This window comes from Lepidochelys kempii, chromosome 7, assembly GCF_965140265.1.
Source record: "Lepidochelys kempii isolate rLepKem1 chromosome 7, rLepKem1.hap2, whole genome shotgun sequence".
NCBI classification, from domain to species: domain Eukaryota; kingdom Metazoa; phylum Chordata; order Testudines; family Cheloniidae; genus Lepidochelys; species Lepidochelys kempii.
Window position 1 is genome coordinate 121,897,670 of NC_133262.1, and position 17,271 is coordinate 121,914,940.

Here is a 17,271-nt window from a genome sequence, read left to right on the forward strand (position 1 = left end):
GAGATCATGACTGGGAAGGGGACAGCTATCCACATTGCCAGGGAAAGAGTCAATTCACACTCTTTGAAGAAACCAGAAGCACAAATCAATTGCAGAAAAGAAAAGGGGGGAAAAAGCTGATTAGGCAATTTGTAGAAATAATTAAAAAAAATAAATCAGCAGAACTACATACATTCCACTTGGTAATCCTAACTGGCATTCAGTACAGAGATCTCTATTTACATTTCAAGACCCATTCATTTAAAAACAGTACACAATGCAAAAGCAGCAACCACTTTAGCCCAAGAGATGAAGAATAAAAATGAAAACCCGGCAAGTCATCTTGGGGGAAGGCCCAACGGGGGAACTAAACACAGAAACAAAAACAGGATAGATTTCACTATTCTTCAAATTCTTTTTATCAGACCATCGAAAAGAGCCCGCAATTCTCCAAGTTTAGCCATTTTAGGGTGAAGAACATAAGAGCAGCCATACTGGGTGAGACCAATAGTCTACCTAGCCCAGTATCCTGTCTTCCGACAGTGGCCAATGCCAGATCCTTCAGAGGGAATGAACAGAACAGGTAATCATCAAGTAATCCATCCCTTGTCACCCATTCCCAGCTTCTGGCAAGGGAGGTTAGGAACACAACAGAGTATGGTTTTGCATCACTGCCCATCCTGGCTAATAGCCACTGATGGACTTATCCTCCATGAACGCATCTAGTTCTTTTTTGAACCCCATTACAGTCTTGGGCTTCACAACATCCTCTAGCAAAGAGTTCCACAGACTGACTGTGCATTGTGTGAAGAAATACTTCCTTTTATTTGTTTTAAACCTGCTGCCTATTAATTTCATTTGTTGACCGCTAGTTCTTGTGTTATAAGGAGTAAATAACACTTCCTCATTTACTTTCTCCACACCAGTCATGATTTTATAGTAACTTTAATAGTGATAATTTGCACTTAGGTGGCACTTCCCATCTACAGTTCAAACTGGACTGTACAGATATTTAAGCCTCAGCAACCTTGTACTGTCTTCACTTTCTGGATGGGGAAACAGAGGCATGAGGGTTGTTAGGGATTGGGAGTTTTAAAGAGTCAGGTAAGAGCACCTACTCTTGCTCTGCAGTGCCTCTCTCTGGCTATTACCCAGAGTGCTGAAGGGGAACAGCTTCCAGACCTACATGGAGAAATTACAGCCACTTTATTTATAAGAGTTCATCCTGGACATAAAATCTCAAAATAAAATGTACTCTCTTAACATATAGAAAAATGCATCCACAAACTAACGGCTTTGCTACTGGAAAAGGGACTGTAGAAAAAGTAATAAATACAGAGCCACTAGCAGTCAATTTAAAACAAACCCCAGATGTATGCACTTGGAGTTTGGTGAGAGGAAGACCAACATGGATTTCAGAGTAGGAGGGCCCACCCTGGGAAAGATGCAATGACACAATCTATGGTGGAGTGGTGGGATCCCTAAAAAGACAGGTGTTGTCTGAGTGCAAAAACTGGAATGAAGGAAGGAAGAACCCAGAGCATGTCAGCACAAAAAGGACACTAGGAAGTTCACACTGAATAACAGTAGCCAAAGGAGTAGCTGTGAAAGGTTTTCCAGTGAAGTGTTGGTACATGTAAGGTGAGAGATGATGCTCTAACATACCCCCAGACTCAGCTGTATTGTAAGAGCTGAACCTCAAAATGGAGGGAACAGGGAGGGTGTAACACACACACACACACGACTGTTTCTAGAGCACAGACAAAACTCTTCCAAGGATCTGTCATTTAGCAAATCTGCTGTTCAAAAACCTACAGGGTAGCAGTAAGATCTATTTAACTTCAGCACAATCATAATCAAGGAACAATTGCTCTCTACTTTGAATGTGAAATTGATAACATATATTCAGAAAAATGTCAGCTAAATGGCAACATAGATTACTGCTTACATCTCATATGTCCCAAAGAATTGCTTTTGTCTTTGGAATTTACTCTAATCATCTGCTCTTACAAGGAAATGATAATACCTTATTTATATATAGTACTTTTCATCCTAAAGGCTCTCAAAGCCATTTAACAATATATACTGAAATCATTAACCCACTTTTGAATTGCAGCTATTTCTTGGGTGGAACATGGAAGGTATTCTACTCCAGTAACACCAGAAACAAATTTCTGTGTGAGTGAAGAAAAACTTGTTCATTTGAAGCCATTCAAGGAATTTTAGGTTGGCAGAATGTAACTGCTAGACTAAACCACCAATATTTGTGAAAAGTGTTGTGGGATTTTTAATTACTTCAGCTGATCAGAATGTTGTTTTTTTTGTCTCTAGCTGAAAGGCAGCATTTCCAGCAATAAAATATGCCCCCTGGCACCATGGTGGAGGCAGTGGCTCAATACGGTCTAAGATGGACAAGTACTACCCACTGAATCACTAACATCATTTTCTGCAGCACTTGAGATTTCTGGGAGGTTTCCCATTAGACACTGAGCCAGCCCAACCTAGTTTAGCTTGTGAGATTTGACAGAATCACAGCCCAAGATGGTACAGAGAGAACAGCACACTTATAGAGACAATTGAAGTGTTACCTTTACTTCTTGTCATCAGGGTTAGCCCACAGTGAATATCTAATACATTCTTATGTGATGGAGGTGGCTTGACAGGGTACCTGGCTCACAAGATTATGGTTTTTGTAATGAGGGTTCGCCTGGGTCCCAACTTGCTTTTCTCATTGTGATTCCCCACATTTTTACTTACACATATTTTAAAGAAGATACATTTCTGTGCAAGTTGGTTGTACGGGCTGATTTTCAGCATCTTTGCATGATGGGAAAATCTCTCTTCCTCATTCCAGTATAACTGATAATTCTCAGAATCTCAGGCTTGTTTCACAAACTTCAGACTTGTCTACATGACAAGTTACTGCTCCCGCAAAGCAGGATGCCAATCTACAGTGCACCAGCTTGCCACGCAGTAATGCCCGACGTGGACTCTGCTATACTCTGGGGCTTTCAGTATGCTGTAGCAGCATCCACATGGGATGTTACTGCGCAGCAAACTGGTGTGCTGTAGATTTGCACCTGGGCTTGCTGCACAGTAACTCGCCATGTAGATGATTATTAAGATATATCGTTATTCTTTCTTGATATGTGTCATTTTCATTTGACAGCACCATATGTCTTTCTAGTACTTAGTATTACTTATCCTGTTCCTTCAGCCCCTATTGTGCTGCTACTAAAAACAAATAAAAAACCCCAAACCCAACTGTCCCTGTATTCAAACAGAAAAACAGATCACTAACTAGCAGACTTCTTGTCTGCTCACAGCCTGGAATCTGGCAAACTTGTGACAACTGGTCATATTTCATGAGTTAATACCACAACCATGATCAATCTCTCCCAGGTGTGAAACACCAGCCATCTAGTTACATTGGCAGGATGTATTGTGGATGCCAGCCGCATCAAACACAACAGGGGTCTCTCCTACACAGCTCCCTCCATCCACATTAACACTGAGAGGCATGCTTGGGCATGAAAGAATTTCAAAAGCAGAAGGTAAGAGAACATACCTGGCGATGCTGTGAGGGCCATCACCCCATAATAGGAAAAAGCACCAGCTTCAAACTTCATTCCCTCTTTCCCAGCCTCCACTTCCACTTTCCCCTGTTGAGGAAAACGAGAGAACCATAATTAAAAGGGGCCTCAAGCATCCCAAAGATCCAGAGACCTTATAACAGGCTGGCACCCTGAAAGCTGCAGCCTTGCCTGAAGTGGCAATTTAGGGTTAATTCCTGCCTTCTGCTGAAGTCCGTAAAAATGCACAGACAAGGGTAGAACTTTCCACCTCAAATCAGTCCCATTGCCCCACAAAACTTTCCAGCCTCATATCTGCTCCAGCTAATTTAACTCAGCAAGGTGGACGGGCTCATCACTGCAAAGAAATACAGTAGCTTCTCAATGGTACTACTTTTTTCCACTTCCAAAGAATGTTTGTGCCCCATTAAGCCATTTACTTCGAACTGAAGGGAAGGAGTGGTCTCCAAGTCTGAGAAAGCCCATACTTACACACAGTTTGTCCATCAAGCCAGATCTACTCATGTCAGGTAATTGCCCAAAATTCACACAAGGCCCTTCCGAACACAAACACAGGAAATCTCAACTGGGAATGAGAGTAAGCTCAACATATTTTGGGAGGCTGAAGTTAAGGTTGTATGCTTTTCCACACAGAAAAGAAATCCACAATTCCTGAAAGAGTCCTGAGTCTTCTTTCTCAAGGTTCTTTTGGGTTAGTTGGTTTCCAACGGTTTTACAAATTCCACATCCCTTACTATTTGATACTGACATTTATACAGGATCTTATCAAAGGATCCCAAAACACTTTACAAACTATACACAAGTATACCACCACAGAAATGCAGCCGCTTCTGGTGTGGAACACAGAAGTTATTGAACAGCACATAACCACTCTATATCCGTAAGTCTAAGACAGAAAAAGAACAGAAGTATCTATTCTAGAAATGCATTTTTAACATTGAAAGTATAAAATTAGAAGCTTCAGTAACTACCTAGTGGGACCCTATTTTCAACGCCACTCCCAGTGCAGTGACACCACTAGTGGATTTTGGGACAAGGGAAGTAGAAATCTGATTCCATATCAAGCTGAAACTATATTTTGCAGGAGGAAGGAAGGGTAAACAAAAGTTAATTAATTACTTGCAGTGTTCTCAGTCTCTGCTGGGCTGGAGAGAAGGAACAGACTGGGTCCTCCCACATGTAATGGATAAATACGCCACTGAACCCATAGTCAGGTCAAACTGAAGCTAAAATTTAGGTTTTGTAAAAACAAGCTTACACTAAACCTAAGACCAATATCTATGTTTCCAAGTGTTTTTTTCAGTTCAATTAAAAACCATTTAAAAATAATCAGCCTTGCCCAGCAGTATTTTCAATCCAAACTATGCAGCGGTGTGCTGGTACAGTCAAGTGCAATCAAATTATCTAGTCTAACTGTCCAAAATGAGAGTAGCGCAAAAAGGACTCCAACAGCATAAACAGGTCAGAAGTACATTTGATCTTTATAATTATTTCAAAAACATACTGTTAATAATTTGTTAAAAATACTATGCTCAGCCTAGTAGAATCAATTGAGTAATTACTGGCAATTATTCATCACACAGTCAAAGACTCCACCCCTGAAATTAGATGTATGCAGGTGGAATCCTCACTTGGGAGTCCCTTTGAAATTAATGGTTGGAAAGTTTGAGCTGGCAGTTAGCTGTAAAAATGGGCCCTCAATTCTGCGACCTAGTTATGTCATTAGTTACACACTCCAAAAATGTCACCCTTGCCAAATCTGGGCCACACGACGAGCATGTGGCATGCTGAGCAGCTTGATAGCTGAGAATCAGGCAGCAAAATTTCACATGCATGATACTAGAAGTGTCCTGCCACACTTTACAGGTCTGTCTTTGCATTTTTCCCAACATTGTTTAATGACACAACATGGATTTTGAAGAAAAAAAAAATGTTACAAATTGCTACATAATGTATTGCTGTAGAAGAGATGAGCCTATCCAGTGGAAATAAATTACAGTTCAGAAATCAGTAAATTAGACTATTTGAGATTAGATTAAAATTAACTTACAGAACTGTACATTTGTTTTCTTGTATATTTCCTATGTGAAAGAGTATTAATATACCTTGGGACATCCAGATCAGAGACTGACCATATTGCCAACCAAAGGGAAGTACCTATTATACGCTGATACTTATTGTGGTAGAACCAAACCTTAGTACCACTTTTACAGCATGTCTTTTTATACACTCACTTGCAGATGTGCCACACAGCATGCAGAAAAGTTTCTTCTAAAAATAGCATGTTAGTTTTTACTAATCATATGCTTGCTTATTACGAGATGGTTTGTTTGTCTTAATGTGTGCTCTTTATTATGCCCATGCAATACTGCATCCTACAGCACTTGATCTATTATCTTGCCTACAGTGTATTTCAAGCTGCAGTGATCCACTGCAGAAGTGTGGGAGTTCACAGAGCTGATAATTCCTCATGGAAAGCAATCCATATTAACAAAGCTCAACTGGATACACAGCACTACATTTTTGGTGCTCCTTTCATTCTTTATTACTAAGATCATGGAAGAATAAAGACATCTTTATGTTTAATGCCACATAAGAGAGTCTACAACCCTGGTTTACAGCATAAGTTATAGTACTATAATGTTGTTTTGAAAGCTATTTTGTAAACACAACTGAACCCAGTCTACTCTGAGATTTGAGAAGTTAGCACCTTTCCAGCGAGATCCATGTTTAAATACCATTCTTGCTAGAAAGGTGCTACTGGGTTTCAATCTCAGTGTAGACAAGTATTCCTATGCGCCTTATCTCCTGAGGAGTAAAGTTCAGTGTTCATCTCCTGAAGAAATTAATGAGAAAATATACTTCCTAATCTCGAAGACAAAAGAGTATTTCCTCATCGCCTGGGCCTGTAATCTCATTAGATCACACAAATTAAGCAGGGTCAGGCCAGGGTTACTGCTTGGATAGAGGACCTCCAGGAAAACCCACAGGGCTGGAGAAAGCGAAGTTGGCAGTTCAGTAGGTGGCGCTCTTCCCTAAATTAATACTGAACGATTGTGCTGTGATTCTGGAGGTGCAGACTTTCAAACATAAAAAATGAGTTTTTGATCAGCTATCAAACATCCCACGGCACTTTTTGCAAGGAAAAAAATGCATTCACTAGAGTGTCCTGGCCAAATGTCAATTCCAGTCATTACATTTTGCCTACCAATGTTTTCCCAACTTTTTCAACTGGACACAAAATTCTTCGCTGCCTGCCCAAATAATACTGGCTGCATTTCTGTTGCAATTTTCAACAGATGATCCTTTTTGAGAAGTAGGGGCCTATTATCCACACCGTACAGAAGGTTAAAATTGAGTCTGGGAGCAGTTGAATGAGTTGCTCAAGGTTAGCAACTTAGCAAGAGTGTCAGGAAGAGAAGCCTGGTGGCCTGGCTCCATACCTTAAGAAGTAGAATAACATAACAATTTAAGTTTAGATATGGAGGGGAAGGAGTAAGGAGACAGATATCATGATACACATATATCTAGTCATGTGCCTGACCTGTAAAATGAGAACAAAGTAGTCGACAGGCTTGTTTCTCTGGTAGAGGTAGTATTCTGGGGCTTTCTTGTTCTTCTCATCATATTTCAGCTCCTGGATGACATGGGGATGTTTTAGCAGCCTTAGGAGGATCTTCTCTGACATCTGGGATGGGCCAAATGCTTCTACTTCTAGAAACACAAGATATAACTTGGCATTACACCTTACATGCATGGGGATGAATTGGCATTAGTTGTTAAAAAACATGGAAGCAGAGGCATATGTTACAGAATTGGAGTTTTCCTGTCTTTTGAGCCTCTTAGGGTACGTCTGCACAAGGATAAGGACCCAGGTCAGCTGACTCGGGTGCAGGCTTTGGGGCTAAAAATTGCTGTGTGGACACTTGGGCTCTGGAATGGACCACCCTCAGCCCGAGCCCAAACATCTACACAGCAATTTTCCAGCCTGAAGCCTGAGCCCGAGTCAGCTGACCTGGGCCAGCCAGTTTTATCCCTGTGTATACATACCCTGTGGAAGAGTTTCACGGGAAAACAAGACCTACTGCAGTTCCCAGATATTACAAATGTATTTGCCCTCCTTGAGTTAATAACATACATTTCAGATAACTGAGAATGATCTCCCCAACATGAAGAGAAAAGGAAGAGGAATCTGCCCAGCTGAGAGCTCAGAAAGCCATAGTTGTTTGGGCTTGCTCATGGACTGTGAAGGGAAGGGGTTTACAATTAGGGTCCCAAGGACCTTTCAGTTTGGTTTTGAAATGATGTTAACGTGGATTCATTATTTATTGCATTTGTTTCTAAAGGTCCCTGATTGTTCATAGACCTAGAAAATGGCTATAGACGGGCCCACTGCGTAAACCCAAAGAAGAAATAAAGGAAAGGTGCCACAGCCCACATGGGGACAGCGGCTCAAAGTGAGAGGCAGAGTGCAGGCAAATTCACACCAGTGGGATTAATGCATAGCACACAGAACACACCTTATAATCTCTTGCTCTTATTGTTCAACCTTCCCAAGGAGAGCTATTTGAAGTGAAAAAAGCCCAGCTTTTGGTGGGATGGATTAGGCCAGGGACACTCAAGAAGTAGACATGCAAATTGTCAATACTTGCTAACGCTGGTTTCAGATCAGGACTTTGGAGACACAGGACTGTCTGCAGATCCTGGTCTGCATTTAGAACAGTCCAACCAAACTGTAATATCTGACTTACATAGCAATGCCTCCACAGCCAGACTTAGATTTAAATTATAAAATCATTTTACATTTCCTAGACAAGCACAGAAACAGCACCACCAAATTAAGTCAATAAAAATCTGTCAAGACGGTGTTTGGGAACTTCCATCGAACTTCGTGCACATAAATGAACGAAGTGCTATTTGTTATTAAAGCCGCGTCTTCCTGTTGAACGGTTTTCTTTCACTGGAAGCAGCAATGATGAAAGGTGCTGACTGAAAGGACTGTACATGGAAAGCCACTGCCTACACACCAAACAGGTACAGCATGAGCAATAGCAGGTCAAGCTTCACACACGCTGCTGCTAATGGCTCTTATCTCTGATGCAGAGAGACCAACTCTATGATGAAAAGAAAATCCAGTCGCAGTAGCCTACGCAATCTATGGGCTCTCTGCAAAGACTGCCCAGAGGGGGACCAACCATCATGGTGATTTGGGAATGCAGACATCTGCCCACTAAAAACTGGACTGAAGCCACCAACTCATGCCCCAGAGGCCAACAAGAAATCCATTTTAAAAATACAATTCCACAATCTGTTCCATTTGCATTTAATTTGCAAAGAAAGATTTTCATTTTCATTCAAAGCCTCATGGAACAGGTTACACTTTCCCCCTGAAGTCCAGGATCTCTTCCCAGATGAGCCACCAAAGGGGAATTACAGTCAGCAGTCCAGTGAACTGGCCAGTTGGCACAGAGTCCTCATTAGTTTGTTCCCTGAACTCTCCCTAGTGGAGTGTACTTGCTAGTCGTTAACCTGACTGACTCTACACATGCAGTGTGGCACTTGCATTCAACCTTACCTTTCAGACCAATTTAAAGTTACTGGTCCACCCCTTGTAAATGTCTCAGAGGGTTCATGCCGACACCGAACACAGGAGAGGAGAGAATTTAAAAAGAAAACACAGAATACACAAAAGTGGCATTATTTGTCACCCCATTGTCCAGCCTCCCTCCCTGCCAGCACTGCCCACTGGCCTCGCCAGCCTCCACTGACAATCTAGCTCTCAGGCACTTGTGTGATTGCAAGCTGCAGTAAGCCGTACTTGCCTGTTGCCAGGAAACGGTGCATTGCCAGGAGGAGTTGTGGTGATATTTTAACCTTCATCTCACTGTCTGTCTGTTTGAAGGCAGAGAAGTCCTGCTTCCTGTCCCGATGTGCTACTTTCTTTTTTGTCTTGTTATCAGCTGGGGAAGGGAGGGTAGGAAAAGGAAGGAAGCAAAGTCTGTTAGAACAGGGTCCAATATGAGCTTGACTGAATGTAGTTATCTGAGGCCTTGTCTACACTACAGGGAAAAGTTGATCTAAGCTATGCAATTTGAGTTACGCAAATAGCATAATTCAAGTCAATGTAGCTTAGATCTACTTACCGCGGGGTCCACACTATGCGACGTCGACGGGAGACGCTCTCCCGTCGACTCCCCTTACTCTTCTCGATCTGGTGGAGTACAGGAGTTGATGGGAGAGCAATCTGTGGTTGATTTAGTGGGTCTTCACCAGACCCAATAAATCGACCGTTGATGCATCAATCGCCGTGCGTCAATCCCCTGGTAAGTGTAGACAAGCCCTAAGACAATCCAAACTGCAACAGCCATCTAGAATAACAAACAGGACAGAGAGACCTCCCTACAATATACTCAAAGCCGATTATATGAGTGATAAAATTTTAATTATACTACAGAACTCATCTTGCATTTGCTCCACAGGGTGTGGTCTCAGGCAGCAGCCCAGAATCTCACCAATTTCAGTGGGATGAAGGAATCTGCCTGTGGAATTTGGACTGGAGGACCATGGCCTGTATTGTTAGACCTAGTGGAAGGTCTTGTTCTCAACAGTTTTACTAATGATAAACAGAGAAATCATTTCAGTATCTTTAGCAGTCACTTTCGTTCTCCTATGCACATTATAGGAATACCTTGCAAATACTCAGGTTATTTAACTGCAGACTGAGCTATTTAATGTAACTGATACGCATTAAAGAACCACCATGGTATGCTACCCCCTGACGGTACAGATCATTATATCTATTTTCTATGTATTATAAAATATTTCACACACGCTATGTTAAAAGGTTGTGAAGTCAAGCACTCAAAAGTTAGTCTTAATTCTAGTATTTTCTATCTGTGCAACTTTCATTTGGCCTCCTTGTCCATATGTAGTATGGTACAGTCTTTCGTTACACAATCACATCCATTCTTGGGCTTCTCATCTCAGTCCCAGTCTCCTCGGGTTCTTCCCTTCCAAGCTCCTTATCTGATTTGTCGCTTCCCCTTGCCCTGGCCTCCAGTCTTAACCCCCTCTCACACTGCTTGTCCCAACTGCTCTCAGACCCAATCTACCTCTCCTGTCTCCTTATCCCACTCTTTGCCCAGCCAATGCCAGTTCTCCCCCTATACCCCGGCTCCTCGCCAGATCTTCCTCTCCCCCCAACCCCACTGGTTCTCAGTCCCAATCTCTGCCAACCTACTGGTTCCAAGAACTCCCACCTCATCTCCTCCCAGCTCCTGTCCCCTTACCCAGTCATTTCTTGTCCTTCCCCCACATGTTCCCAGAGGCACTCTACCTTTCCCCTTAACCTCCTGGCTATGTCTACACCCCAGTCTCAGGCTATGTCTACACTACCGCAGTAAGTCGACCTATGCTACGCAACTCCAGCTACGTGAATAACATAGCTAGAGTCGACGTACCTTAGGTCAAGTTACCGCAAGGTCTACACCACAGGGGGGCGACGGGAGAACCTCTCCCATCGACTTACCTTACTCTTCTCATTGGGGGTAGAGTACAGGGGTTGACTGGAGAGCCATCTGCTGTCAATTTGGTAGGTGTTCACTAGACTCTCTAAATCAACCGCCGGTGGATCAGTCTCAGAGCGTCGATCCCAGCTGTAGTGTAGACCTGCTATCAGTTCCTTCTCCCCCAGTGGCTCCTTTTTCCATTCTACATTCCTCCCCCAAGTCTACCTCTTGTTCCTTGAGCATTTGAATCAGATGTTTCCTTCTCAACACTGCACAGGCTCCTCCACGCTACCAGGCCTCACTGAGAGCACAGCAGAGACAGACTCCCTGCTCCCAGTTCAGGTGCCCTGACCTGGTACAGCGCAGTGGCAGCAGCCCAGAACTGCATATGCCCCAGGCTGAAGCATGACCAAAGCAGATAGAATCTTTGGGAGTCTACTGAGCATGTGCAAACTGCAATTTTTCAAAGGCTTACAACTTAGCCAAATTTGGGCAGATTTTCATGGAGATGGCAAAAAACCCATCCTTGACACAAAGCCCACCCCTACTGGCAAATTTCATGTCCCTGTCCCAAAGCATGGGGGCACTAGAATGTTTCAAACAAGAAGTTGCTACAAATTTTTAATATGGGCAAAACGAATTTTTGCTTGGCCTAGTTCTTGGAAATAGCTGAGCCATGCTGACTGAAAAAATGTGAGCCTGACGCAGAGACCCAGCAAGGAAAATTTCAGCCCAATTATAACTAACTGAAACCAGATGGAAGATGGGAAGCGTCAGGTAACCTTAATTGTAGGTAGTGCCATGACTCTTGCCTACAAAACTACACACACAGAGTGATGTTTCCCATACAAGAAGCTTGACTAGAGTTCAGGTTGCACAAGAGTTAATTTCCACCCCGTTACAACATAATCACTAAACATTAAGGAAACCTGCAGTTAAGACAACATTAACGTCAAACCCCACAAAATTTATATGCTTTACCTCCTACTCACAGCTCATATACCATGCACAAACCACTTGTACTTTCCATCACTACACTGATTTGGAGTGAATACTTGGAGTGAATACTAAATAATATAAATACAAAATACTGGTGGAATGGATTCTAGTGTTTCATAATGAACCAACAGGTCCCCTGGATGCTTTGTATTAATTTACAGCAGATGGTTTTGGATTGCCACAGCATCTTCCAGGAGGCCAGGAGAGCTCTCTACTATTTGTATTATACTGCATAAATGTACAATAGTTAAACTTTCCAAGGAAGAAAAATTTCACATGGACTTATGTTCACCAGATCTAATTTATCAGCCTACAAAGACCATGAAATACAGAGCCTAATTTTCTGGCCCCTTTCATAGCATTAATACAGTCAACCCCTTTTTATTTTCGGTATAAAATATAGAATAATCCAAATGATCTCTCTTTATAAAAAAGCAAAAAAGCTATACCAAAAAGCATAAACAGTACCTCCCACCTCTGGGAGCACCCCACTATCATCAAAGAGGCAGGTATAATACATCCAAAGGGAGGATGTTTTTGCAGTGTAAATGAAATCATAAGATCCTACTGTAAAGCATTAAGCCACAATCCTATTGAATGGACAATTAGAAGAGTTGATAGTAATGAGAGTTCCATCACACAGATGGTGAATTCTAGATGTATTATAACAACACCGCTCTTATATTGGTGCTTTTCATCAGTAGGTCTCAAAGCACTTTACAAAGGAGATCAGTAATAATATCCCCATTTTACAGGATGAAGAAACCGAGGCACAAAGCAGGGGGCATGCATGACTTGCAGAAGGCCACCCAGGAGGCAAGAGCCAGGAATAGAACCCAGGTCTCCTGAGTCCCAGTCCAGAGCTCTATCCACTAGGCCATATTGCCACCTTATAAAACACACTTAAGGTAAGAATATTATGTCTTAAAGGACTGCCATACAGGAACTTCTGGGCACCTGAATACTGATACGATACTGACAAACTGAAAATGGTTCAGAGAATAACATACTATTAGGAAGCTGAAGAGATGGACCTAGGAAAGATTCACTTAATATTTACAGAAGGGGAAAAGAACAGTGAACCAAAGGATATCTGAATAGCATAGGGGTATTTCAAATGATTATTTGTATTGTGATCATGCTTATAGGCCCCAATGTGCTAAGCCTTACCCAAACACACAGTAAGAGACAGTGCCTGCCCTCAACCAACTTAAAGAACAGTTAAGACAGATAAAGGACGGGAGAAAAGAAGTACTGCATTTGTAACCCAGTTGTACATGTGGGAAATGGGCAGAGGGAAAGATTAGGTAACTGGCCCACAGTGAGACAGGAAGTCTGATGGAGCTGGGAAGGGACCCCAGATTTCCGGGGTCTCAGTCTAGGGCTCTAACCACGACACCTTCCTTCGTCTCAAAATATATTAACATTAAGGAGGGAAAGGAATTGTATTAAGTGGTGCAGGGAGAAATAATTACGGGCTGAGTAATCACAGTACTCTGAAGGAAAGTACCTCATCACTACTGTGTCCCTACCAATTCACTGGCAGTGACCAACTCTAAAGAGAAATCATCCAACTTTCCTCTACGAAAGAATGGGAGTAGTACCGAGAGTTCCCAAGGGTGACGTGGATATTAATCAAGGAGAGGCGTGGAGATCTCGACAGGCGCAATAAGGACACAGAATAGGATTGTTTGAGGTGGGGAAATGATAACTGAAGAAAACTGAAGTTTTGCTCACATAAGCCATTGGGATTGAAGGGTTCCACAAAAAAACTGTCCTGTCTCAGCTAGAGGGTCATGCACAGAGGGGGCCATATTGCAGAAATGAAAATGTCGTCAGCCAGCATGTGGATTTGTGTGGAAATTTGAGTTTCTAGATCTTAAGTAATATGTCATCACCTCTCCCAAAACAAATTAGCTAGACCGAGAACAGAGATTGGAAGAATTCTCTTTGATGTTTAAAGAAAAAGCACAAAATACTTCTACTCACTGTACAAATCAGTTTCATCTAGAATCTCAGACTTGATGATTTCTTCAATCACATCTTCTAACGTGACAATTCCCAGGACTTCATAAAAAGGGTCCCCTTCCCCTTCATTGTTGACTCGCTGTACTATTGCCAGATGAGATTTGCCTGCAGGGAGACAGATTAACAATTATGACTTTAGACTCAGAGATTAGAAATGGAATTATGAGCAAAGGATAAAAATAGACACTCATAAGAAACCGTGTTTCACACATTCTAGAACAGAGCAACCATAGCTTAAAGGGATACTGTCAGGTAGAAGAAAAAATACATCAGATTTCCATATGAAAATGCCATTCCTGTTGCTGTCACAAGTTGCCTCTAAGATTACCAGAGCTGAACAGTTAGACATATTGAACATTCCTCCCAGTTTCGCAAAAAGAAAAGCTTATGCTCAAATAAATTTGTTAGGCTCTGAGGTGCCACAAGTACTCCTTTTCTTTTTGCAGATACAGACTAATAGGGCTGCTACTCTGAATCCTCCCAATTTGTTTACCCTGTGCATTTGTCAGCACTTGGTGTTAAGTCCATTTCACTGTTTTGTTGATGGTCAGCTTCACTTCCTGTCTTGTACACCAGCACCAGGACATCACACCCCTCCACTGCTTTGCACAGAGCTTCCATACATGCATTTCCTCACACTCTAACATCAGCAACAAAGCTGAAACTGAAGTAGCAGCAGGCAGGTGTGTGCAGAGGGCAGATGTGGGGGAGGAGAGGTAGGTCCGATTGTGTTTGGTGGCAGTGGTCTGTCTCTGCCTTCTTCTCCCCCCACCACCAAACAAGAGATTGGCAGGCAAGTAGACAAGCCCATAACATTATAATTTTTTTTTTAAATGTAAGGCATACTATTTAAAGGGATTTTTTTCAGAAAACAGAGTATTTTGAAATTAAAAAGAATTCAGGTTGACGTCAAAGCACGTCAAATTACAGCAAAGAGGCTAAAGCTGAAACGTGACATGCTAGTAGCAATGAAGCTCCCTCCGATGTCATCAGTGGCCGTGCTTATTTCACAGTGCACTAACAACTCTTAAAATCTTCTCTGCCACCTACTTTATCGTTTTGTTTCATAGAACATGATAATGCCATGGACACAGAATGAAAGAAACACATTTGATAGCCGATTTCTATAGCCATCACTGAAACTCACTTAACGGCAAAGCTATGTAGAAAAATGCCTCCGACTCTGGGATCAAAGAGTTTGCCAAGACACAACCAACCAACCAGACCTACATGCTGAAGCACAGGTATAGTGGTCTCAATGTATATGGTCTATTACGAACTGGGCAATATTATGTTGCATCCCCTTTGTTGGTCTCCAGCCTGGCATCTAAGCCACCCATTCTGCGATCCATGGAACATAACCAAAATAGTCCAACTTTTGTTTCCTTTGCTCAGACCCCTTTATAGGCAATAATGTCTGGATGCATAAGGATTTGGATTATTAGACTAACAGGCATTCAAACTATTCCAACCCAGGCTCACTCATGCTCAAAGAATGAAAATATCTTGAACAAATTAGACCAGAGAGGAAAACTTATCAACGACTGATATAAACACTGCATCAGGTCAAGTCAATTCACTTCGGTAAGATTTTCACATCTGCTTTCCCAGGGACCCAACATAAGCAGTTAAAAACAATTCTTGGTGAATGCTGTCTGTCGAAAGTTAAATTCTTTTGCTATTCCCAGCTTGTAATCATTTAAAAGGAATTTTCCAAAGCAAGGTCTAATATTAGACTCAAAATGAAGTTTCCATTCCACTTAGGCGATATTCTCACCAAACTAACTACTGCATAATCGGATTGTCTTGGAGCTACTCGTTTAGATGCAGATGGACATACTTTAAATACCAGCTCCACAGAACCAATGAGTCTTATCTTGAAGGGACCTTATTCAAGAGTGAGTTATTAGAATGATTATTTGCAATTTAAAAGATCAACATGCTTAGTGAGCTGAAAGTCTCACTGATCTCTCTTTACCAGCATTTCTTTCTTTGTGTCCCTGGTGAGATTTCCAGATCTCTCAACCTCTCTCAATTTCTCAGGAGACACCACTTAAAACTACTGGGCTTTGTTCCCCGCAACTGAGATAACATTAGCTAGATACAGTGCTGTCCATGCAATAACTTTTTTGATGTTAGCCTGAAGATCTGGAGGTAACATCAACGCAAGCTCCAGAAGTCAACACATTTATTTTCAAACTAGAAGGCACCACTCTTTTCAATGAGCTGTTGATTTCTATCACATCCCAGAATGGATAGAAATGAGTATGCAGTCATTTAGATGTTAATACAACAGAATAACAGTTCTAGATCTTAATAAATAGAAGAAAGTATGCTCAACTCTATACAAGACAGAGGACAACAAAGTCCCTTTCCCAAACAATTCACAATCTATTGAATTGTTTCAGCTCTAGATTATATAAACACAGCCTTTTACTCCATATCTATTGTCCTTTCAAAATAAGGCAGAACTGGTTTATCTAATTTTACATTTCAAACAGAAAATAAGAATCATTTACTAAGTGTGAGGTCACGGAGTTAGAGACACATCTGCCAAGCATTTGCCACCACTAAACATTTCAAAGTGTAAAACATTCTCCATGACAGAATCCACCTCATCTTTGTATCTGTGGCATCCTTGTTATTTTGGTGGAAGATGCTTAATGTGGGAAGGTGAGCTATTCCATTAACCATCCGTATTTATGCAACTTTCTTTAAGGTTCCTTCCCCACTCTGAACTCTAGGGTACAGATCTGGGGACCTGCATGAAAAACCCCCTAAGCTTATTTTTACCAGCTTTAGTTAAAACTTCCGCAAGATACAACTATTTTACCTTTTGCCCTTGGACTTTATTGCTGCCACCACCAAGCGTCTAACAGATATATAACAGGGAAAGAGCCCGCTTGGAAATGTTCCCCCCCCCCCCACAAATCCTCCCAAACCCTACACCCCCTTTCCTGGGGAAGGCTTGACAAAAATCCTCACCAATTTGCATCGGTGAACACAGACCCAAACCCTTGGATCTTAAGAACAATGAAAAAGCAATCAGGTTCTTAAAAGAAGAATTTTAATTAAACAAAAGGTAAGAGAATCACCTCTGTAAAATCAGGATGGTAAATACCTTACAGGGTAATCAGATTCAAAACGTAGAGAATCCCTCTAGG

At 41.8% G+C, this 17,271-nt stretch overlaps 1 protein-coding gene across 3 annotated transcripts in view; it reads right to left on the bottom strand.

Annotated features, from left to right (window-relative positions):
* Window positions 1–17,271, bottom strand: part of CNNM2 (cyclin and CBS domain divalent metal cation transport mediator 2) — a 188,634-nt gene that overhangs the window by 15,936 nt on the left and 155,427 nt on the right. For all 3 annotated transcript variants that reach the window (XR_012160090.1, XM_073354484.1, XM_073354482.1), the window contains exons 2-5: window positions 14,069–14,212; window positions 9,395–9,532; window positions 7,117–7,286; window positions 3,548–3,641 (exon numbers count right to left, since the gene is read on the bottom strand). Coding sequence is in view for 2 of the 3 variants with exons in the window: in XM_073354484.1 (XP_073210585.1) it covers window positions 3,548–3,641; window positions 7,117–7,286; window positions 9,395–9,532; window positions 14,069–14,212 (546 nt within the window). In the remaining variant the exon portion in view is untranslated. The remainder of the gene's footprint in view (window positions 1–3,547; window positions 3,642–7,116; window positions 7,287–9,394; window positions 9,533–14,068; window positions 14,213–17,271) is intronic.